Here is a 23,812-nt window from a genome sequence, read left to right on the forward strand (position 1 = left end):
TCTCCGCCGCTCGGAGCTCATCTCCAACCCGCCGGATCAGATCATCTCTCAGCGGCTGCTCGGCTCTCGGAACACCGTGTGAAACTTCTGCTCTTCTGTTCTGGACTTGTGGGTTCGTCTGGACGCGGATGCAGAGATTACGTGAAGGTTTCAGCGGACAGATGTTGGATGGATTCTCTCTCTTTTTCTTTTGCTTTTTGCTTTTTGGTGCGTAAAACTTTGCCGGAGTGAAGTTTCTGGAAAGAAAGTGAAAAGTTGTGAATCCAATGCGTCCGGAGCGGCCGGTCACAGAGCAGCGACACCGGGGAGAGGACACGATCACCGGCTGCTGGACGTACATGTCTCCGCTCCCCACCGGCACCGAGGTACGGACACTTTTCACTCATTTTAACCGGCTGACCTCCTTCAGTCTGGAGGACCGTCTCTTCTTCTTCTTCTTCTTCTTCTTCTTCTTCTTCTTTTCTTTTTACATTTCTACAAACAGCTCGAGGGCGGATATCACACATGCCCCTCCAAATTAAGACAGAAATGATTTTAAAGACATTAAAAACATAAAAATACCATAAATTCAATCAGAGCTGTCATACAAAGAGAAAAACACACGAAGAAGAAAAATAATTCTTTTCACAATAAAAGCCCCAGTGTCAGTGTTAAAAGATTTTCTCTCATTAAAGTTTTATTTTTTTAAAGCCATGCAGCTGCGTGCGCGTGCACGCGTCCTGTCCAAGTTTAGAGACACAGTGCGCGTGTACGTCCTGCTCCTGGAAGTGTGTAAATGAGTGTGTGTGTGTGTGTGTGTGTGCGAGCGCATCCTCACACATTTTTCATCATCACCATCATTTTGTCACTTGATGATTCTTCTGATTGTATTAATGACGTCATTAACAGCTGATGACGTCAGCGTGTCAGTCTGTGCCAACATCAAAAATAAATACATGAGATTAAAATCATTTTTTTATCATTTTTGGTAGAATTTTGATTCATTTATGTTTTATTCCTGCGGTGTCGGTCCTCCGTCCTGTCCGACCTCCTGACCTCCTCAGTTTAAACATGTCAGAATGTAAAGTGCATCACATGTGCTGGTCCGGTCCTGCTCCTCAGAGGGTGAACCCTTGATTTGATCAGACATGTTGAGTCTCGTCACTTCTGGCGGCTGCAGTGGACATTGCAGCCTGTAGGGGGCAGCAGCAGGAGTCTGAAACTGTTGTAACTGTGTTCACAGACTGTTAGTACGGTCCGTCCTGTCTCAGTCTGTCATGTTACATGTTGTTATTGTCAGAGTAAGTTGAATCATCACTGTGCGTCTGCAGCTGCTCTCTGAAGGCAGATCAACACTGATCTTCCTCTGCAGAGGGAGATAACATGAACCTGATCCTCTCGTCCTGTTTGCTCTGTGTCACTTTCTCTCTCTCCGTCTCATCTTTCAGCTGCTTTTAAAAACAAACTGACCGCACAGAAAAATGTGGAATGTCATGAAGGCACAGTGAGGAAGTGATTACAACAGAGTCAGTGAAGGCACCACCAGAGGCCCTGTTCAGACCTGGTACCAACATCTGTCCAGAGCGATCCGATAACCTGCTGATGTTAGCAGCAGATGTTTTGAACCAGTCACAACATCACCAGACTCCCTTAACAAATGTGGTGATTTAAGAGTTGTTGAGTTAAAACAAACTCTCTAACGTAGTGAAACTCTGTCTCTGACAGACTCTGAATCATTGTCTCCTTGTTGTAAATTCAGCATTAAATGAAAACAGTGAGTTGTGTGTTTCCTTGTACAAAGTGTCAGTTTGTGGCAGCATGGCTGTACCAGCCTGTCTGCTTCTGTGTCTAAAGTGCTAAAGTCTCACCTGCCAACATTTAGCAGCTGTTTGAACACACTGTTTACACTGATTTCACCATTTACACTCAATTTATGAAAGAAGAAACATTTTATTGATCTAAACATGTCACATTTTACAAACACACTAACCAGTAACCAGTATAGGCGACTTCTTTGTCCCCAGACTCCCTTAACAAATGTGTCAGTTTAGTGAGTTGTTGAGTTGGAGACACTTTATAAACTGTGTGAAACTCTGTCTCTGACTGATTCTGACTGATTTGTTCCTTCTTGTTAATTCAGCAAATGTTCTACATGAACTTCTTTCTGTCTTTGAGCAGAAACATGGAGTCTGTTTGTCTCGGTGATGGACGGGTTTATTTAGTCACTTGAACACAGCAGCTGTTCATACATTATTAAAAATGTGGCGGTGTGTTCAGGTTCTTTGGGAAGACTGGGACGTTTCTGTTTTCTGCAGAAAGTCCGGAGTCTTGAGAGAAAATCTTTTCTCATTGGCCGGTTCCCAGACATGCAGTGACTAATCACACGCCACTTCACTGGAGGGTGTGTGTGTGTGTGAGTCTTGGCATCAAGTGTGAGTGTGTGTGTGTGTGTGTGAGTGTGTGTGAAGGTTGACTCATTGGGAATTGCATCTCTGCGTGTCAGCCAATAAGACCCTTCGATTACTGCCTCAGAAAAACACTAATGGAATTATAATTGCGTGTGTGTGTATGTATGTGTGTGTGTGTGTGTGTGTGTGTGTGTGTGTTGGCAGGCAGATGACAGCTGAGTCCTTCTGAGCATCGATCTCACTAATAACACACTTCGTCGAGAGCAAACACACACGTCACTGTATAAACTGGGTCAAACTGGCTTCTGATTGATGCTGTGTGTGTGTGTGTGTGTGTGTGTGTGTGTGGTTGTAACTGGCCCTGTGCTGCCTTCAGGCGTCTGCAGATCGACAGGATCATTTTTTCGTTGTTTGTAAGAGAATAAGTCGATGATGATGTCATATCGAGTCAGCTTTTCTTTTGCCCAAATTTGGAGGAAACAGCTGTCGTGTCCCATAATCCTTTGCTAGCTGTAGCAACAGTGTGTGTGTGTGTGTGTGTGTGTGTGATCATCCTGGCATTCGTGGAATTTGAGCCTGTGATGTGTGGAAAGATGTTTCAGCATATTTCTGATGTTTCCGCTCCGACATGAAACGATTCATCTTTAATCTGACGCTGGTGTCGTCTTCACTCGTGAGATGAAGCTTCACAGCTTCTTCCTCTCCGCCATCGCGCCGCGTCTCCAGCCGCTCGGTTGAGTTGACGTCATTGTTTTGCGGATGTGCAACTGTCAGAAAACTGTTGATAAAATGCTCGGAGGGGAGCTCCAGTAGCTCTGTCCTGGCTGCAGAGGCCCAGAGTTCAGGCTGACCTGCGGCCCCTCGCTCACATCCACATTTCTGTAAGCCGTCCTGTAAGTAAAGGACAAAACATGCATTCAAAATAAAATGCTTAGAGAAAAGGAAATGGTGAGCTACATCTGTGCTTTCTGTGGCAAACAGTTTGCATCTTTTTTTGTGGCATGTTTATTTGTTTGTTGGAACCAAAACTGGGATGAAACCACAGAACGACCCAGTAAGTGGGGATGTCTCTTATTCTCTGTGGCCCGGCGGAGGGATTTAATGGAAGCAGAAGAATCTTTGGATCGTGGAGACGAATCAAAAGCAGAGTCGAGAAACTTTATACAGCACCGCTTTGTTTGAAACAGAGATGAAGTGCAGAAGAAGAAGAAGAAGAAGAAGAGCGCTGAGCTCAGACTGCAGAGGGTCGAACTGGACTGAGAGGAGAGGAAGGAGGGATGAAGGAGGGATGAAGGACTCAGAGAAAGTTTGTCAGAATAATAAACAAGCAGCAGGATTTTCAACATGGCCTCAGTTTGTTTGGAGACATGAAGCCTCCTCCTCCTCCTCCTCTTCTTCTTCTTCTTCTTTCTGTGTCATCCCTCCTTCTCCTTCACACCTCCTCTCCTCCGTCAGTCCACACAAACTCTCCTTTAACGTCTTCAAAACACTTTTATTCCTGTTCCTGCTGTTCCCTCCTCGTCTCTGTTATAAACTCCAGCGTGGTGACTGAAGTGATTCAGTGTTGAGGCGACGCAGCAGTTTAAACAGCACCGCTCAGAACCTGTGAGACGAGTCTGAGGTCAACAGAACCCTTCATGACACCAGCTGACCCATGAGGCTCTGTGGCGCAATGGATAGCGCATTGGACTTCTAGTCAAACACTGGAGGAGTGATTCAAAGGTTGTGGGTTCGAGTCCCACCAGAGTTGACCTTTATACCTCCATGTTTCCTCTGCTGTCTCACACAGGAAAGTAGTTCCTCTCAAGTTGTTTTCTGAAGTCAGTCCCTGAACATTTTGCACAGTTTCATCCTGTTTGGGCCAAATTCTACATAATGCTGCTTTAATTAATGTCTTCATGCTTTTCGGCCCCGTTGTGACTTCAGGAAGTGAAGCACACGAGTGTTCAATGATCCAGATCAGGATCTTCTGATGTGTTCACAGAGCCTCTGTGGTGCAATGAACGGCGCATTGGGCTTCTAGTCAAACACAGGAGAAGTGATTCAAAGGTTGTGGGTTCAAGTCCCAGCAGAGTTGATATTTAGAAATAGTCCACATTGATGTAAAAACGCTTTAAACTGCAGAGGAGAAATCAGCCACATCAATAAATACAGAACTACGGACGTTGGTTTAAATCCCCCATGAAGCTGAACTCTGTCCTGATAGAGTATAAAGTCTGACTGATGACAGAGTGTCTCTGTGATGCAGGAAACTTGTGAAGAAGGATTTGAAAGGTTGTGGGTTCAAGTCCCAGCAGAGTCAACCTTCAGATAAAGAGCAAAGGAAGCAGTCACACTGCTTAAATTAATTAATCTGCTCTTGTGCACTTTTAATGTCTGTTAACATGTTTTCGAGCATGAAATACAATACATATTTATTGAAAATAAATAAATGTATGACTGTAAGAAGCCACGTGTACTAATGTCAAACGATCCAGACAAGAATCCAGTAGGATTTTATGGTGCAACAGGCAGAAATGTGAAGGTTGCTGGTTTAAATCCCCTACAAGTTCAGCTTTAGATACTACATAGGTCCAAGTCTGATGGACACTAGCAGTGTGAGGCTCTGTGGCGCAATGGACAGCGCGTTGGACTTCTAGGTGAACATAGAAGAAGGTATTCAAAGGTTGTGGGTTCAAGTCCCACCAGAGTCGACCACTTGGAAATGCACTTATTAATACAAGGCAGCAAATGCTCATCTCTGTCATAGTTCAGTTGATGAGTGTTAATTTTGTGGAGTGGCGCATAGGTGATTCAGAGGTTGTGAGTTTGAGTCCCACCAATTAAAGACGATGAGCCTTCAGAGAAGCAGCCTCGGCCCTCTCAGTTCAGTATACACGTTTTCTTTGCATAGTTGTCTCTTTTATTTATTAGTCTTCAGGAAGTGACGTAGACAAATAATGTCATTAGAGGGAAAATCAGAGGCTCTGTGGCGCAATGGACAGCGCGTTGGACTTCTAGAAAAGCAAAGGAGAAGTGATTCAAAGGTTGTGGGTTCGAGTCCCACCAGAGTCAAGTTGAGAGTTTAAGTTGTAACACAACGTAAATGACTGAAGACGACAGAAAATGTTCCCTCAATGCTAAAATATCAAATTACAAGCGCTTCTGTGGCGCAATTCTAGGCAGTTAGAGGTGGAGGTTGTGTGTTCGAGTCCCACTGCAGTCAAACATAACCATTAACTTAAACTGAAGCTGCTGATGTGGTGACTGTGTGCTGGACTTCTAGTTTTATACACTTACTTTATACACACTTCTACTGTTCAGGTTTGCTGTCATTTCTATGCTACGTTAGCCAAACAGAGCTAATGACAGCTGAGTTAAATGTTAAGTAAAACTGGCTCTGTGGCACAATGGACAGCGTGTTTGTCTCCTAGGTAACCACAGGAGGAGGTATTCAAAGGTTGTGGGTTCGAGTCCCACCAGCGTTGTGCTTTAGAGAAAGTCGTGTTTGATGGAGGCATCAGTGACGCTCTGCCCGGCCTCGGTCACGTCCTTCCTCCGCACCAACATACAGAGTGTTTGTTGAACGAACACAAGCAGCCATTGATTTCACAGGAGGCAGAAATCAAACGCACCCCAACCATCTCCAGTATGTGGAGCAGTTTTAATATCCAGCCAACGCAGTGTAATTATGGGATGTGGCAGGATGGTTTCCCCGGCGACCACTGTTTGTCGTTTATAATAATTAGTCCGACAATTTAGTGAAGTCTGAGGTCGGACAGAGGCTTCACTGTGAGGTGCAGTGTGTGTGTGTGTGTGTGTGTGTGTGTGTGTGTGTGTGTGTGTGTGTGTGTGTGTGTGTGTCTGGCGACAGATGTATACCGCAGTGTTTCTAACCTCAGAGCAACGCAGTAAACAACATAAACAACACACACACACACACAAATACATACAGTAAATATATATGATTATTACACACACACACACACACACACACACACACACACACACACACACGACTGACAGTGAGATTCAGTGTGTGTGTTCCTGCAGACATGCGGCTCTGTGGCGCAATGGATAGCGCGTTGGACTTCTAGTATGATGCAGTAGGAGGTATTCAAAGGTTGTGGGTTCGAGTCCCACCAGAGTCGAGCTTTAAACGCAGTGACTGAAGGTTTCAGATCTGAACTTGCATGATGGGACTCATAAACTCTTGTTCTCAGATTTTACAAGTTTAATTTCAGGTTCCTCTGGAGGTTTGATGGAAACCTGCTGAACTGTGACACTCGGATGAGGCTCTCATGTTCTGAGGAGGAGGAGAGCGTGGAGCCGCTGGTGTTCAGGGAAAAGAAACATGGAGCTAGCAGTAGTTAGCTAAACAAGCTCGCTTTGCTTTTTTAGTCCAATAAATGCATAAATAAACAACTCTGTTAAATCCACAATCATGAGCGTGCCACAGCGATCCGTACTGCTGCAGGTGTGTGCTCTGTGCTAACGTTAGCTGCTGAACGACCAGAGACTGGGAACTGTGTCCAACTCCCTCACATATGAGAAAACACCTCAGATTATCATAATGAACATAAACAACGAACGTGGCTATTGTAAGTACTTACCGCTGTCGAGCTAGCATGTTAGCATTGGGGCACTGTGGCTGCACTTTCTCTGCCATTCTTGGGTGACTAGCTCGCTAACAGCTTTAGCAAAACATCCGCCGAGTTACAGGCTGGCGACTGCTGCAGGGACCTCGTTCCTTTCCTGTCAGAGATATTGATCGCTGTCGGGACTTTAAAAGATTTACTGCAAATATAACCAAGCTTTAGCTTTAACTGAACATGGAGAAAGGTTGTGTTCTCACCGTCTTTATTGAAATAAACAGTTATAATTAAAAACAATAAGTCTTGATCTTTACAGACTTTGGATTTATAGACAGAAGGCTGGAGTAGATGTACAGTTTGATCTCCTGTGAACACCATGAAGTTTGTTTATGAATGAATATGAAACTTGATCCCTCTGTACCTGATGAAGCTCTGATATCATGTTGAGAAGTCTGTTTTTCTAAATGTGATAAAATATGAATTTAACAGGAGTCTTCGTTCCTCCTGAGGAATCAGAAACAGTCAGCTGTTCGCCCTCTATTGTAACATGGACCTCCTGATTTCTGGGCCCGGCGGTCGGTACTCGAGTCTCCGACCGAGCTCTGGGACCTGAAGGATCATAGTGTTGAAGTATTTACAGTAAACTCAGTTGCAGTCTGAGTTTATGTTAATATTTGAGTCAGGAGTAGATTCCTGGTCAGAAGCAGCGGCTTCAGTGTCGACATCAGTAGAAACACGACTGTGATGTGTTCAATGTGTTTATGGTTTAAACCAGGTGTGTGCAGCCGGAGTGACTGTAGGTGTGTGTGTGTGTGAGTGTGTGTGTGTGTGTGTGTGTGTGTGTGTGCGCTGTACATTCCCATCATGAATCACTGCCCCCCCGTCCTCTCTATCATTCCAGTCTTCCCATAAAAACTCTGGTCGTCTGTCATTTTGTTTCTTTCCACTAATTTAAAACACACACACACACACACACACACACACACACACACACACACACACACACACACACACTTTGCTGAGTGCTATTAGTGTTATAACCATAAATACATAAAGAGGGAATTTCCACACAGTCACAGCAGCTGATGACACATTTAAAGTCTTCATCTGTCCGCTGAGAGGACTCCACTTCCCACAATACAACACAGGACAATAGAGCAGAAAATAGAGTCAAAGGCTCCGTCTGTATTGAGCCTTCCCTCTGAAGACCTGTGTAAAGGTGTGTCTGAGTCGTTCTCTGGTGTTTTAGTTCAGAAGTTGAGTTTTGAGCCGCGTCAGCTGCTCAGCTGTGAGGACCATAATGTCGTACAGTACAGAAATAAACTTGTGTTAGCAACAGATCTTTCACTGGTTCTGTCGCCACACAGCTGGAAACGTCCCAACATCTTTTCAGGAAATATTCTGTTTCGTGCATGAAAAACGAAAATCTCATCAGAAAAATCTGGTTTTTCGAGCGAGAAAACGTCAGAAATGGCTGAAAACATCCTGATGTCCTGTCTGGTTTTGTTGCCACCAACATCACGCCAAATACATCCAGTTTTGACACAGCAAACATCGCTAACGTGTTTGAAAATATTCAACTCAGTTGGCACAAAGAGGGCTGGAAACGTCCCGAAGTGTTGTCAAGATGTTTGGGTTTGTCCCACATCGTGTCAAAAATATTTAGTTTTGCAGAACAAACATAAAAATGTCCTGAAATCTGGTTGGACATAATTGGTTTTGGCGGCACGAACACAGCTGGACGTCCCAACTTCTCATCAGAGATGTTCAGTTTTAATGCAACAAACACGGTTTTAAATGTCCTGATGTCTCATCAGTCATATCTGGTTGATTTGCTACGACGGTTGAAAGTTTCTTTCCAAAAACGTTCTCCTTGTAAAAAACGATCTTTGTCCTGTTTTCACCTCTGGACCAGAACCGAGGAGGAACAAACTGTAATGAAAACAGAACCAGAGGAGAGGCGTCGGTGTGAGCGAACAGACTCAGACTTCATGTTTCCCTGCGGACCAGTTTCACAACAAACACTATTTTTACATCATTCTTCTTCTCTTACATAAACTCTGATCGTATCTGCCGTCCTCAGAGTCTGACCTGTTTCATCCGGTGCTGCTCGATCGGACCTTCAGTCTCGTTATTCGTCTGATGAGTAAAAAAACAAAAGCTGACAGCTTCGAGTTCAACTCTCGACTCTGACATCGAGATTTAAAGTTATTAAACCTTAAATAACTTTAAATGAACTAACGTGGACGTATGTATCTGTGTGTGTGTGTGTGTGTGTGTGTGTGCGTGTGTGTGTGTGTGTGTGTGTGTGTGTGTGTGTGAAGCTGCTCGACGCCATGAGCACAATGGAAGCAGCAGGACGACAGAGGGGAGCTATTGTGTGTGTGTGTGTGTGTTTGAAAACACACACACACACACACACACACACAAACACACACACACACACACACACACACACACACACACACAGTGAGACCACACACAGTGTAACTGTCCTACATACTGAATTATAGGAAGAATTTATGACTCTGTAATCTCTAATCTGAACACACACACACACACTGGGAGCTTCTCCCTGATCCACCGGTACCGGTGTCGGTACCAGAACAGGAGGATCCGGCTCTCTGTGTTCTCCGAGCGACAGGAACTCTTTATGGAGTTTCAGTACATCGTACCTGTGAGCAGCAGGTGGACTGAGTGAATCTGTCTCACCATGTCTGTATGAACCCAAACAAAGGTTTCTCTGAGATCTGACGGCGATGAATGGATCAGAAGACGCTGAAACAACTTGTAAAGACCCTGACTTTTAAAACTTTAAAAACTTTTAAAAGTTAAATTTTGACTGAAAGTGACGACTAAAACTATGAAAGATAAAATAACTAAGACTGATGAACATTTACATTTAAAGACTGAGACTCAGCTGCTACTGAACACTGTCAGATACGGAGATATTTAACACTGACAGCAGCTTTAATAGTAAAATGCTTTCATTTATTAAACAACTGTTGATGTTAAAGTTACAACTGATGTTGATCATTCTGGGCCTGAGAGACAATCACTAAATTAAACCAGCCAATGAGCTCACAGCTGACTGTGTCCTCCTCTGGACCAGAGTCTGTCCAGGTTTCTCTAGTTCACAGCAAAGCCGGAGAAGATTTTATCTGTCGCTGAGACAGTTGAGTTGATGTTTGTCACAGGTTTATGAATACAGACGGTTGTTTGGAAGATTAACAGCAACTATAAGAGTCGACTCTGGTGGGACTCGAACCCACAACCTTTGAATCACTTCTCCTGTGCCATACTAGAAGTCCAATGCGCTATCCATTGCGCCACAGAGCCTCTGAGCCTGGCTTTATGAATACGAAATCAGATCTGAGCCTGTTAATCTTTAATCTGTGATTAAACTGCTAATCTTTGTTTTAAATGAGTTTAAATAGCAAACGTTGTGTTTCCTCTTTGGACTGAAGGACAAAAAGTTAAAGTCACACAAACACAGAACCAGATGTCTTTATTGTATTTCTGTAAATAATCTGTGTTTAATCTCACTGCGTCACTTTAAAGACCTTAAAGACACATGTTGGTGTCAGACTGATGACTGAAGCACGATGTGTGATCAGGGAGGTTTGTTGTGAGGCGGCGCCGACGGTCCAAACAAAGGAGGCTTCTGTCAGCGACCCAGTGATGTCATGTCAACATGAACCCATCACACACAGGCACACACACACACACAGACACAGACACACACACACACACACACACACACACAAAGTGTACCGTGGTGTCTGGCTCATTAAAGGAGCAGTGTGACTAATAATTTTGCTCAATAAAATGTATAATTAGTGTCATTAATCTGTTTAATCTGTCTCACTGTGATGACCTCACTGGTTTCACTGATGTCAGGGTGCGTTGGTGTTTTCTGGTCCTTTAACATCACATGGAGCAACACTGAGTCGATGTAGGAACAACACCTGCTGCTGCTTTAAATCTTTACTCACTGAACTGTTATAGTTTCATTATCCCGTCAGTAATTATGCTGCGTTCACTTGCAATCAGAAGTTTGTATTTCCGAGTCTCTAATTCCTGACTTGCACTCTAAAAGTGTCCCAGTGCGTCTGCTCAGTACAACATCTGTGAAGTTTCTCTTTATTTTTTAAGATCGTTCAGTCGTCTTCTTCATTTAAGAAGTCCAGGAACAACATGGCCGCTCGCTGCAGACACAGGTTTAAAGGGCAAGTCTGCAAAATTCACAAGCAACAATTTAACTGCAGCTTTTCTGTGTCGGAGGTTGTTCTTCTCCGAGGTCTCAGGCACTTCTGATGTCTGTGTTGTGTTCATGCAGGTGCGCTTGTGACGTGCTACAAGTTTTGACTGTGGTGGGACTCGAACCCACAACCTTTGCATAATGTCTTTAAGGGTTAAGGAGGGTTAGTTCAGCAGGCTTTCGTCACACCTTCAGACCGTCGTTTGATTCATGTTGTAGAGTGAGAAGAAGAGTTTTTGGGTCACATCTTGCACAAGACTCAAGAAACGTCTAAGCTACAATCTGAAACCCAGAAAGCTTCACTCGCTGTCATTAAAGCTCAACTCTGGTGGGACTCGAACCCACAACCTTTGTATCACTTCCCCTGTCTTGTTCTAACGTGCTATCCATTGCACCACAGAGCCTCACATTTGCTCTATTTATGCTGAGAAATCACAGAAGAAAGATGTTTTTGTCTCACTGCAGAACTCCCCTGAGAAACATCATGTTTTTACGTTCCCTTCAGTATCACAGTGGTCCAGTGGCAGCTGTCTGTACGTCAATGAGCTCACTGCAAACAGGAAGTGCTGACAGATCGTTCGGCTCACGTTTAATGGAGACTGTTTGAATAAACGTTCACAGATACCGGCTCAGAAAAGTTGTGTCACAGCTGACACACAGACTCTTTGTACTTCCTGTTTACGTCCCCTAAATTGGGGCTATAGGAGAGAGTTGGTGTTCAGCTGTAGAACCAGAACAAACAGGACCAGAGGCTGTGACCTCTGACCTCTGACCTCTGACCCTCCCACTGTGATGTTTGTCCTCTGACTGGACGTGAATCTGTCGGGTCAGAAGGGTTCAAGTGAGTCCGACGTCGCTGTTCAGATTAACAAAGCCAATGTCTGTCTGCAGGCCGCCCGGTCGCCGTGGCAACGAGATAGGCTATCAACAACACAGACACACACACACACACCGACGCCACTGTTGTGATGTAAGTGAGAGTGTTGGTCGGCTGCCACCGTCCGACACAGAGGTGTGTGTGTGTGTGTGTGTGTGTGTGTGTGAAGCGGATGCACCTGGAAATGGTGTGTGTGCAATCAGTAGGTGATGATGAGGCTGGCCAAGTCACACACACACACACACACACACACACACACACACACAGACACACGTGTGTGTGTGTGTGTGTGTGTGTGTGTGTCTTCACTCTCGCTGTTCTTCTTCTGCTTCCTCCAACAAGAACAGAATAAAACTCTGGAGCTGCGTGTCATTGGCCGATCTAACGCTGCGTTCACTTGCTCCTCGGATGGGAAGTGTTTTCCGGCGTCGGTGTGTTGTTGTCGGGGAACAACATGGACGCCCTAAAGAAGCCGTGTTCCTCCTCGTTTGATCACTCAGAGTGTTTGAACAACACGTCGACGGCTGTTTCTGGTATTTTAGAAACAAGGAAGCACGAAGGAAACGATGATTACACGACTTTGGTAAAAGTTTCTCAACATGAAGTCAACGTTTACTGTCGTTTAAGTTTTTCCTAACTTCACTCTAATCAAGGGTCTGAGGACAGAGGACAGACTGTGAAGCCCACTGAGGAGATGTCACCACCAGTCAGCCATGAGATTAAAACCTCTGACAGGTGGAGTGAATAACACGGATGATGTCGTCACTGTGCCACCTGTGACAGGTGGGAAACATAAGCAGCTGGTGAACAGTCAGGTCTTCATGTTGATGTCAGTGGATGCAGGAAGGAGGTAAAAACACCTTTGCCGGTCCCGTCGGGTCCGATTAGCTCCAGCTCTTTACATGCACACAATATCCTGCCGGGGTCCAGACTGCGGTGCTGCTGCTCCTGTAGCCTCGTTTCATCGGCCGGTCTGAGAACAGGAAGAGGCCGAGGCTTGTGTTTCCAGGCAGCGCTCCAGAAACCAGCACAACACGGTCGTCTGCGTCACAATCTGAAAATCATTACTACATGAGCATTCAAACGCAGCCAACGAGCTCCAGGTTTGTTGCTTCTTTGAGACAGTTGCGAGTTAAAGTCTGACTCTGGTGGGACTCGAACCCACAACCTTTGAATCACTCCTCTTCTCAGCTAGAAGTCCAATGCGCTGTCCATTGCGCCACAGAGCCACACGAGGGTCCTGACAGGTTGTGTTTCATCAGCTCTCTGACTTCCTGTCCGGCTCAATCCGCTCTGTGGCGTCAGACTCTCTTCTTCTGTGACGCTGCAGAAACGTGCCGTGGTGCGGCCCGTGGAGAAGAACCGCCACGATCAGCGCCGGCGACTGTGACGTGGCCGAGACCAGTTTTCAAGGTCAATCTGTTCTTCTCTGGGTCTGTTTGGACTTTCAGCTTGTTTCATGAGATGATCAACAGATTCCTTCCTTCACATGCAAAACCAGAACCGGATCCCCTTTTCTGAGTACAGCCAGTGAAGCTGGTTCTGATTCTGAAAAACACACAGAATGTTCCTTTAAAGCTGTAAAACCACTAATGGAGGAGAATCTGCAGGTGTTTCCACAAACGGGTCCGGGACTTCAACCTGCAACCTGCAACCTGCAACCTCCAGACCTCCGGACCTCCAGACCTCCAGACCTTCTGGCTTGTTTTACAGACACCCCAGACCCCCATACACCCCCTCCTCACCCCCTCCTCACCCTCTCCTCCCCCTCTCCTCCCCTCTCCTCCCCCTCCTCCCCCCTCCTCACCCCTCCTCCCCCTCCCCCCCCCTCCACATCTCTCTGACGTTCAGCAGCTGCAGAAACACTCCGAACGTACAAAAGACTAAATGGGTCAAACTGTGCGACTGTATCAATGAGTTTGTAGGAGGCCGTTGTCCACACACACACACACACACACACACACACACACACTCACACACACACACACACACACACACACACACACACACACACACACACACACACACACACACACAGTTAAGAGGCCACATTCTTGTCTCTCAGCCAAACATTACACATGTCCTCACTCTTTAACACCAGAAAAGAAAGAATTCTTTACTTGGACCTCCTCCTCCTCCTGCTCCTGCTCCTGCTCCTCCTCCTCCTCCTCCTGCTCCTGCTCCTCCACCTCCTCCTCCTCCTCCTCCTCATCCTCCTCCTCCCCCTCCTCCTCCTCCTGCTCCTCGTCCTCCTCCTCCTCCTGCTCCTCGTCCTCGTCCTCCTGCTCCTGCTCCTCCTTTTTCTTCTGTTAAACAAGTTTAAAGGTTTCTACCTCCTGCCATTGTGTGTGTGTGTGTGTGTGTGTGTGTGCCACTGCTGAGCCTTTATGTTGTGACTCTGAGAAAGAAAGAGGAGAAGAAGGAGGAGAAGGAGGAGAAGGAGAGGGAGAGGGAGAAGGATAGGGAGAGGGAGAAGGAGAAGAAGGAGAAGAAGGAGGAGGAGGAGGAGAGGGAGAGGGAGAAGGAGAAGAAGGAGAAGGAGGAGGAGAAGGAGAAGAAGGAGAAGGAGAAGGAGAAGGAGAGGGAGAGGGAGAAGGAGGAGAAGGAGAAGGAGAAGAAGGAGAAGCAGAGGGAGAGGGAGAAGGAGAAGAAGGAGAAGCAGAGGGAGAGGGAGAAGGAGAGGGAGAAGGAGAGCGAGAAGGAGAAGGAGGAGGAGAAGGAGAGGGAGAAGGAGAGGGAGAAGGAGAGGGAGAAGGAGAGCGAGAAGGAGAAGGAGGAGGAGAAGGAGAGGGAGAAGGAGAGGGAGAAGGAGAGCGAGAAGGAGAAGGAGAAGAAGGAGAAGCAGAGGGAGAGGGAGAAGGAGAGGGAGAAGGAGAGCGAGAAGGAGGAGGAGAGGGAGGAGGTGAGGGAGGAGGAGAGAGGCAGCTCTGGGATGTTGAAGGTTGAAGCTAACAATCATCGTTTTCTTCTTCAGGTTTCTACTTCCTGTGACATCATCGCACCATGCCTGAGGGGTCACGGCGCGGCAGCCAGAGATCGCCTAGCAACACAGGTAAGGGGCGGGGCTCTTTAAACTGTTTTCAGTGACGTCTGTGTGACGTTCAGCAGCCGTCTGATCAGATTTGAGCTCCTTTGTTATCTGGAGAGTCTCCAGATGTTTCTCTGTTCATGTGGCTCCGTGTTGAAACACAGACGTACAGAATTATTGTCACTATTCCTTTTCATACTCTGTGGTGCAATGGATCGAGCATTGGACTTCTAGTTAAATACCGGAGGGGTGATTCAAAGGTTGTGGGTTCGAGTCCCACCAGAGTCGAGCTTTGTACCGCGACGTGTCCTCTGCTGCGTGTTCTCTTCAGCGAGCTAAAAGCGTTTGGCAAGATGTCATCCTGTTTGAGATGAACCTGCAGGGGGCGCCAAAATGCCAAATTCTACATAATGCTGCTTTAATTAATCTCTTCATGCTTTGTGACTTCAGGCAGTGAAGCACACAGATGTTACATGATCCAGATCAGGATCCTAGTTCAACATCAACATCCTACTTTTCAAACTTTTGAATTTGTTAGCATGCTAACCAGCTAGCGAGTAAACATCAACACTCCCAAGGTAGCTCCACAGCTAACTGAGCTAACGAGCTAACAGAAGCTACAGTCATGGATGTATAAACAGAACGCAGTTAGCAGCAGCCCGTTTGCTGAATTTATCACGTACTGCACCTTTTAATTAGAGCAGCTTTGAATAATTAATGATTAATACTTAATAATTAATGAGCCTCAGTTTGAGTCAGAGAAGAAACTTCTTGTTTGTTCTTGTTCCTGGTGAAGCTGCAGCTCGCTGAGAGTCGCTGCAACCAGATTTATCTCAGGGCTCAACTTTCTCTGAGCTGTGACTTCCTGTCCCACACACACACACACACACACACACACACACACACACACACACACACACACACAGAGGCTCAGTAATGATGTGTAATTACACACGGCCACCATGCTGTTTAGTTGCTCGGCTGTTATATTGGCTTCCATAGTTAGCATTCACACACGCACACACAGACACAGACACACACACACACACACACACTCCTACAAAATCTGTGCACGCAGCTCTGATTGTTGTATTCATGCAGACTTGGCGTGTAAGTGGACACACACACACACACACACACACAAACACCAATATACTCTGTGTGCAGGAAGTTGTATGGTTTGTGGCGATAAAGTGCAGCACTGAACAATGTTTCTGACACACACACACACACAGACACACAGACACACACACACACACACACACACACACACACACACACACACAGACACACACACACACACACACACACACATGCAATAAAATGCCACAGCAGATCTGTTGATTATAACCATAGAAAAGAACGAGGCAGAAAATAGAGAGAACGCCCAAGATAAGACTGCAAGAAGATGAAGGATAGAATAGAAACAGAGGAAGAGGAGGTGGAGGAGGAAGAGGAGGTGGAGGAGGAAGAGGAGGAGGAGGAGGTGGAGGAGGAAGAGGAGGAGGAGGAGGAGGAGGAGGTGGAGGAGGAAGAGGAGGAGGAGGAGGAAGAGGAGGAGGAGGAGGAGGAGGTGGAGGAGGAAGAGGAGGAGGAGGAGGTGAAGGAGGAAGAGGAGGAGGAGGTGGATGAAGAGGAGGAGGAGGAGGATGAAGGAGGAGGAGGTGGAGGAGGAAGAGGAGGAGGAGGTGGATGAAGAGGAGGAGGAGGAGGATGAAGGAGGTGTAGCGTGTGATGAGCAGACGGAGTACAGAACGAGAAACGAGGATTATTTTGAGCTCTGGTCGTGTTCTCGTCTGTGATTGGCTGGTTGGTGAAGCCTCCCCGCTGTCACGACCATGATAACGAACATATACAACATAACGACATAATGAGGAACAGGCAGCAGACCAGCCGGGGCGGTTTGGGTTTTTGAGCAGAGGGAACAAACTGGAAAATTGAATCAGCAGTTTGCAGGTTCAGATCTTCAGACCATTTAAATCTGAGGATCTCTGAACGGTCACGTGAGTCGATCACGACACGAGTCAGACTATTAATCACCTGTCAGCTGAGGCTGGACGGAGGTTTGATGTGAAGGATGAAGGTGTGTCCAGTTTCTCCTCATAGTATCATTATCGTTATCACGTGTTTGTCACATGCAGATACACTTTATTCAACAACATTTAAGATTTATGACTGAATCGATACAACAAGAAGCAATCAGATAACTTCAGAACTTCACCAGACTTCTACTTTAAAAACACTCACTTTAGTTTCAGTGTAATCAGTGAGTGGTTTGTAGATGATCAGCAGGAAGAAGTGAGATGTAAAATTAGCAGATTGTTTAAGGGAGTTCACTGTGAGAGGACGAGCGAGTGTAAGCATGAGGAAACTGTGTGTGTGTGTGTGTGTGTGTGTGTGTGTTGGCACAGGGCTGTGAAGAGGTCAAAGGTCAAACGGGCGGGTCGTAACATCAGTCGTCTGATGGTGTCGGACAACTCAACTTCCTGTCTCTGTCTCCAACAACATGTCACCTTATCTCACACACACACACATGCACGCACGCACGCACGCACACACACACACACACACACACACACACACACACACACACAGATCAGTTTTATTTCTGTGTCTGATTTCAGCTGATTTGGTCGGTCGTGCGTTACATTTTAAGGGAAATTGAATTATTCTGATTTTGTGATAAGATGAGATGAAGTTTTCTCTCCGAGCTCCATCAGAACATGTTGAGCCTCAGGGTTCTGAGGAGCTGACCCGACCTCTCCGGTCCAACAGGACGGGGTCGTCCTCGACTGTCGAGTCTCTAATGAAGACAGAAAATCACCAAAATGTGGACGTGTGCTCTCCAGGAGGTCTCTCTCTCTGTGGCGGCGTCTCCTCAGGACGTCCTCGTGTTCGACAGGCTGTGATTTGTTCTTTTCTAAGAAACGTTGGTGCCGACGCTCCGACATGTTGCATCACTGTGAACACATAATGACAGCGGGGAGCCGCTCTCTTATTACTGTAATCACACGCTGGAATCCCACAAACCTCATAGTTTCACAGCATGTGTTTACAGCAGACGTCCACCTGAACGACGCCGTCACGGCTGACGACCTTCAGACAGGAGGAGCAAAGAGACACATTCAGATTAATGTGCTTTAATATTCTGTAATCAGAGACTTTAATCGTCTTTACTGTAAATAAAGATAAATAAGATAAACGATATATCACAGACAGTCGGAGGTCAGACTGTTTAAACACTTTCAGTCCTTTAAAACTAAAAGGCAGAAATAAAACACATCCTCAGTGTTGCAGGAGCTGGAGGTGACTGAACGACCTGTTACCTTCACATCCTTTAAACCTCTGTGTGTGACCTGAGCTCTGTGTGGATTGTGTTGTTGGATTGTGTTGTTGAGGTGGATGTCAGAGCGTCAGCCTCACAAACAGTTACATAACAGAGACAAACACGATGTGCAGTTAAAGGTTCACGTCACATTTTACGACCACTGGAACATGAAAATGAGGCGGCGGCGTCGTGTTTGAAGAGACGACACGTGTCAGAGGACGGACGGAGGAGGACGACACGAGGACACCTGAAGCTGACCAAAGCTCACAGCAGGGTGACACAATCACAAATTACCCAGAATGCTTTGTATTCAAACAGACGCATTTCTTTTTTCGTACTCAACAGGAGCAGAAACGATCCTGTAATCTTCTCTTGACGGTCGTGAGGTCGACAGTAGAAACACGGTTACACAATGATGTACCAGGAACATGCGCTCGCTCGTGTTTGATTGGCCGACGCTGCGGCTCGTCAGAACACGAGTCTGATTCAAGTCTGGTGCCGGATGACCGAGCGAGAGAGAGAGAGCGAGAGAGAGAGAGAGAGAGAGAGAGGGAACCAGAATGAAACGTGCCAAACCACATCCTGTATATTAACACACACACACACACACACACACACACACACACACACACACACACACACACACACACACACAGAAACCAGACGAGCTGTAAGTACGTGTACGTCCGTCTCTGATCAGTCTGGTTTAGCTTGATTTCATGTTCTTGTTGATTCTGCAGGAGGATTTAAAAACGTAACGTGAGACTGAATCTGTTCATGATTTCAGAAACAGTTTCTTTAAAGATGTTTTTTTTCTGCAGTCAGATTTCTGTTGTCTGCAGGAAGTGATGTCGTTCATCATATTTACATCAAACTTCTGCCGTCTGTACGATCAGCTGATATAGAGATGCATCAGCGTGAAGACTTCTGTGATGTTGCACATTAACGCCTGTTTGTTCTCTCGTTTATCATCATTTTCTCCATAAAATGATGATTTTAAGCGTCAGTGACAACAGTTTCCATTCAGCAGCTCATGAACCGTTCAGACGTGTGACAGTGTCAGATTCAGCCCCGAGCGCTGAGGCCGGCTGACTTATGTTTGTTCACAGACGTAGAAATACGTTAAATAAGACTTTAAACATAAGAAAGTGTTGAAGGAGGCAGGTTGAAGGTTACAGCTTCATTTGAAAATGTTGCATCAGACTTTCAGTTTGCTTCCTGTCTGACTTCAACCTCTTACAGTTTAATGGTCGAGTCTTTATGAACACTCAGTACGTTTACATGATGTGAGTCCGACTGAAACTGGACTTTTAAAGTCCATGTAAACATGTAAGTCTGATTTCTCACAGTCGGACAAACACACCCAGATAATGTGGCTGGAAGTGGATTTGCTCTTTCATGTAATCGTCTCAGTCGGACCTGAACCGGCCTCTGTGTTCTGCACATGCACCACACTCCCCGCGCCGGGCGCTGACCCGGAGGTCATCCATGCCATAAATCTGTAGCAGGAAGACGACGAAGGCATCAACATGGCGAGTGCTCGAGCAAGAAGTACTCATTGTTGGACGACGAGGAGACGGTTCTGTCTCCTCAGCTGAAGGATGAAACATCGATGGAAGGAAAACACGTAACGGCGATAAACTTGTTTGGTTTGTGACGGAGAAGGTCGACCGGATGAAGGTCCAGTAGCAACTAGCTGAAACTGTGCATATCTACCGCGGCGGAGTCGGACACGCTGCCGTCAGTAGCTGGACTCTCCCCTGGTGCTTGTGTTCTGGGACGACAGTGTGCAAGGACCCGCGTTTCTGTCTCAGCTGATGATTATAATGATTCACTTCTTTTTAAAAACCTGCTATAAAGTGAATACAACACGCTGAAGGCAGCGAAAGCAGAACACACATCAGAGAGTCAAACACAAGAATGAAGCAGATTCATCTCCACCTTTGGACCAACAAGAAAAGAGAGAAGAAGGAACACAGAGCAGTAAAAGTTCTGTTGAACAGCTTGGATCCAGGCCTCTCAGGGTTCTGGAGGTAATCAATAAACTCTTAAAGTCGGTGCTGAAAGACGTCTGGACCGCTGTGATGTGGCAGCAGAGTTTGAGATGAGCTGGAGGCAGGAGAGGGATTTTTTACTGATGTCATGACGATGATGAGGTGATGAGGTCAGCAGTGTTAATACCACGAGGATGATGTCAGGCTGGGTTTTTGTCTCGGATCAGAGCCGGACTGATAAGAGGAGAAGAAGAAGCAGGAGGCTCGAGGACGGATCCTGCAGCTCGTTACGTAAACGCTTCAGCATGTTGGTCTCAGAGTGTCGTCCTCATATGATCGTTCTGCTGACTCGGGTCTGTGGTTCTGATCCACGTGTTCTGGGACAGTCTGGTTGAAAACAGACGTGTTTCAAGTGGAGCTGAGTTCATGTTTCCTGTTTCTGAAGTCGTCCACGTCTCTCCTGAACATCAGCTCAGATTTCTGTAGAGAGAGAGAGAGAGAGAGAGACAGGATGTATGAATGAACACACGCACACACACACACACACACACACACACACACACACACACACACATCCGACTGACTCACCCATTTTCTGTCGACTGAGCTGAAGCATGTGTGTGAATGCCATGGCTAAATAAGGCTGTAACTGCTGCTGCTCAGTGTGTGTGTGTGTGTGTGTGTGTGTGTGTGTTATGCTGGTTTATACACACACACACACACACACATACACACCACACACACACTAGAACATGGAGACCAGACCCAAAACTGTCAGGACCTGGGTTCAGGTCGGGTTCGGGCAGGAGTGTAACTGTGGATCTAAAATGTTTTGTTTATTATATTTATTTTATGTGTGTGTGTGTGTTGAACGAGCTGTAACCATGGTAACAGCCGCCCGAGTCGGGTTTGGATGTAAAGAATGGAGGTCAGGTCTGGTCGGGCTTGGTTGGGACCGTGGCCACATGTCAGCCAAGAGTGAACCGAATAAACCAGAACCTGCCTGAATCTGGGCCACACGTCATTTTGTTCTGGTGGGCTGGATCTGGCCTAGATCTGGGTTTTGTTTTCAGTTCATGTGGCCGTGCTGGGGCCGCCCAGGTGCCATCGCTCAGCACCGTATGTGGGCCGGATGAACGCGTCTGGTACAGTTCTGCTACAGTTTGAACAGAAGCAGAAATGTGAAAGTGCTGGACGTGATGTTAGTCGTCAGGTTGTTACGTTGGTGAAGAGATTCTCCATCCACATGTGTCAGTGTATCTGAGGTCCAAACAGACCAGCACCGTCCACAGCTGCCTCCACCTCCACCTCCACCTCCGAACAGGTCCATGTCACGACCTGCTCCACGTCCTCCATATCTGGCATCATCGTCGTGTTAAGACTGGAAACAATATTTGCACCGATCAGCGTTTGTTCAGAGATCCAGTTCACACTAAATAAAATAAGCGTCACAGGTTCTGAGTTCTGATCCGACACGTTTCACCAGATATGTTGGTGGTTTTCTAAACCCAACGTCGCCTCTTCATGTGGAACAAAGAACAACAGGTCTGTAAACCACACGCTGCCTGTGAACGCACCACGTGCACTTTACAGCTGCTGGACCGATTCCTGCAGCTGAAACATCAGCGACAGGAGGAGGAACCGGCCTCACGGCTGCTTTTAGGAAAATGTTCTCATTTACACTCGGCTCGGAAACATTCCTGCTGCCGGGCCGTCTGGGGCCCGAACACTGATGAAGCTTAAAGAGCCAGACGCAGGTGTGCTGCTGTCTGCAGACTGAAACCATCTGATCACGTTTTTAAATATGAGTCAAAGAAAATATGAACCAACCCAGGAAACGCTCAATAAAACTCTTATTATGGGCTGTGAAGAGGTTGCCAGGTTTGGTACCTTCATGCCTGAGTAGAGAAGAAAACTCAGCGGTGTGTGTTCGTCGTTGTGTTGACTTGTTGTTTGACTGTTTGAATGAAAAAAGGAAGAGGTGTGTGTGTGTGTGTCTGTGTGGTGATCTGATGCTTCACTCCGCTGCACACACACTTCCTGTTGACTCTGATAAAGACAGCTGCAGGTCGTTGCGCCTTTAATTTGATTCAACGATTAGAAGATCATTTGACAGACCGGGCCGGGCCGGCACATGTTCTGGTGTCAGACACGGAGCTGATCGGCAGGTAGGAGTCCCGTCGAGCTGGTTTAGAGGTTCTTGAGTTTGTGAGTTTGTGTTAGCCGGCAGAAACAGTTTAACGGCGCAGGTGTCTGGATGGAAACACACTTTCACACATGTTGTGTGTGTGTGTGTGTGTGTGTGTGTGTGTGTGAGCCAGCTGTGTAAACTTGTTGTGAGTCTGTCTCCATCTGTCTTTTATTTAAAGGTGCAACACAATGAAGCTGGATGAGTAAACATGTTGAAGCAGCCTGCAGCAGCTGTCAGGAGCAGCTCTGTCAGACAGGCTTCAGTTAGCATGTTAGCATGTTAGCATGTTAGCCAGAAGACAGGATGACAGTCACTTCTTGTTTCTGTCCTCTTGTGGTCTCAGTTCAGCTGCTTCACCTCTGGATGACAACAGAAGCATTATTTCATTGTGACTTCGGGTCAGAACTTCCTCTTTTTGTTTCCTAATTGTGTTTCTGTGACGAGAAGCTCTTCAGACAGCAGAGCGTCTCTCCTCTCCTCACGTTTCTCTGTGTTTGTGCCTTGTAGCACGCAGGAACAGATAAATGCAGTATGAGCTGTGCGGCCTCACCACGCTGCGCTGGCCAAAGCTCCCAGTTTTCTCAGCAGATCCACGTTTTGTCGCTGCTCTCTCTTGATCTCCTCCCTGAGGTTTCACAGGTTCTTACAGTACGTACAGTGTAATGAGCCCACAGCTCTGACAGTCTGCTGTTTCCTGACATTCATGCTCGTCCTCAGAGTGACAGCAGGAGTGAGACATCAGGACGAGACACAGATATTACATTTGAGACGTCCTGGACAGAAGAAGTTCTGTTAAAGGACATTTGGATCATCGTCACGATCCCTGAAGAGAAACAGAGATTATTGTTGCAGGTTATTATTTATGCTATTGTCCAGAGTTCAGGAACCGAAGTCTCTGAAACTCAGCTCTGGTTTTGAAATCGCTCCGTCTGAGGCCATGTAAAGACCTGACATGATGATAAATGCTAACATTGTTGTATTTTGGTGACTAAAATTGGAATATTTTAGGTTTTAAGAACCAGAACCAGTATTTTTATGCTTGTGTTGTACCGATGTGTTTAGTTATATCAACTTTAATTACATGTGCATGTCTGACCGTCTGTAATCTGTTAGCAGCTCAGTGTTTGTTGTTGTCAGCATGATTCAGAGCAGGTTTCACCATGAAGCACCTC

General features: G+C 46.3%; 1 protein-coding gene across 2 annotated transcripts in view; it reads left to right on the top strand.

The window, feature by feature from the left end:
• plekhg2 (pleckstrin homology domain containing, family G (with RhoGef domain) member 2) overlaps positions 1–23,812 on the top strand; it is a 36,463-nt gene continuing 12,651 nt past the window's right edge. For both annotated transcript variants that reach the window (XM_084350216.1, XM_084350215.1), the window contains exons 1-2: positions 1–365; positions 15,074–15,151. In XM_084350216.1, the coding sequence (XP_084206342.1) occupies positions 15,103–15,151 (49 nt within the window). In that variant the 5' untranslated portion in view covers positions 1–365; positions 15,074–15,102. The remainder of the gene's footprint in view (positions 366–15,073; positions 15,152–23,812) is intronic.

This window comes from Pagrus pagrus, assembly GCF_965226575.1.
Source record: "Pagrus pagrus genome assembly, chromosome: 4".
Classification (NCBI taxonomy): Eukaryota; Metazoa; Chordata; class Actinopteri; order Spariformes; family Sparidae; genus Pagrus; species Pagrus pagrus.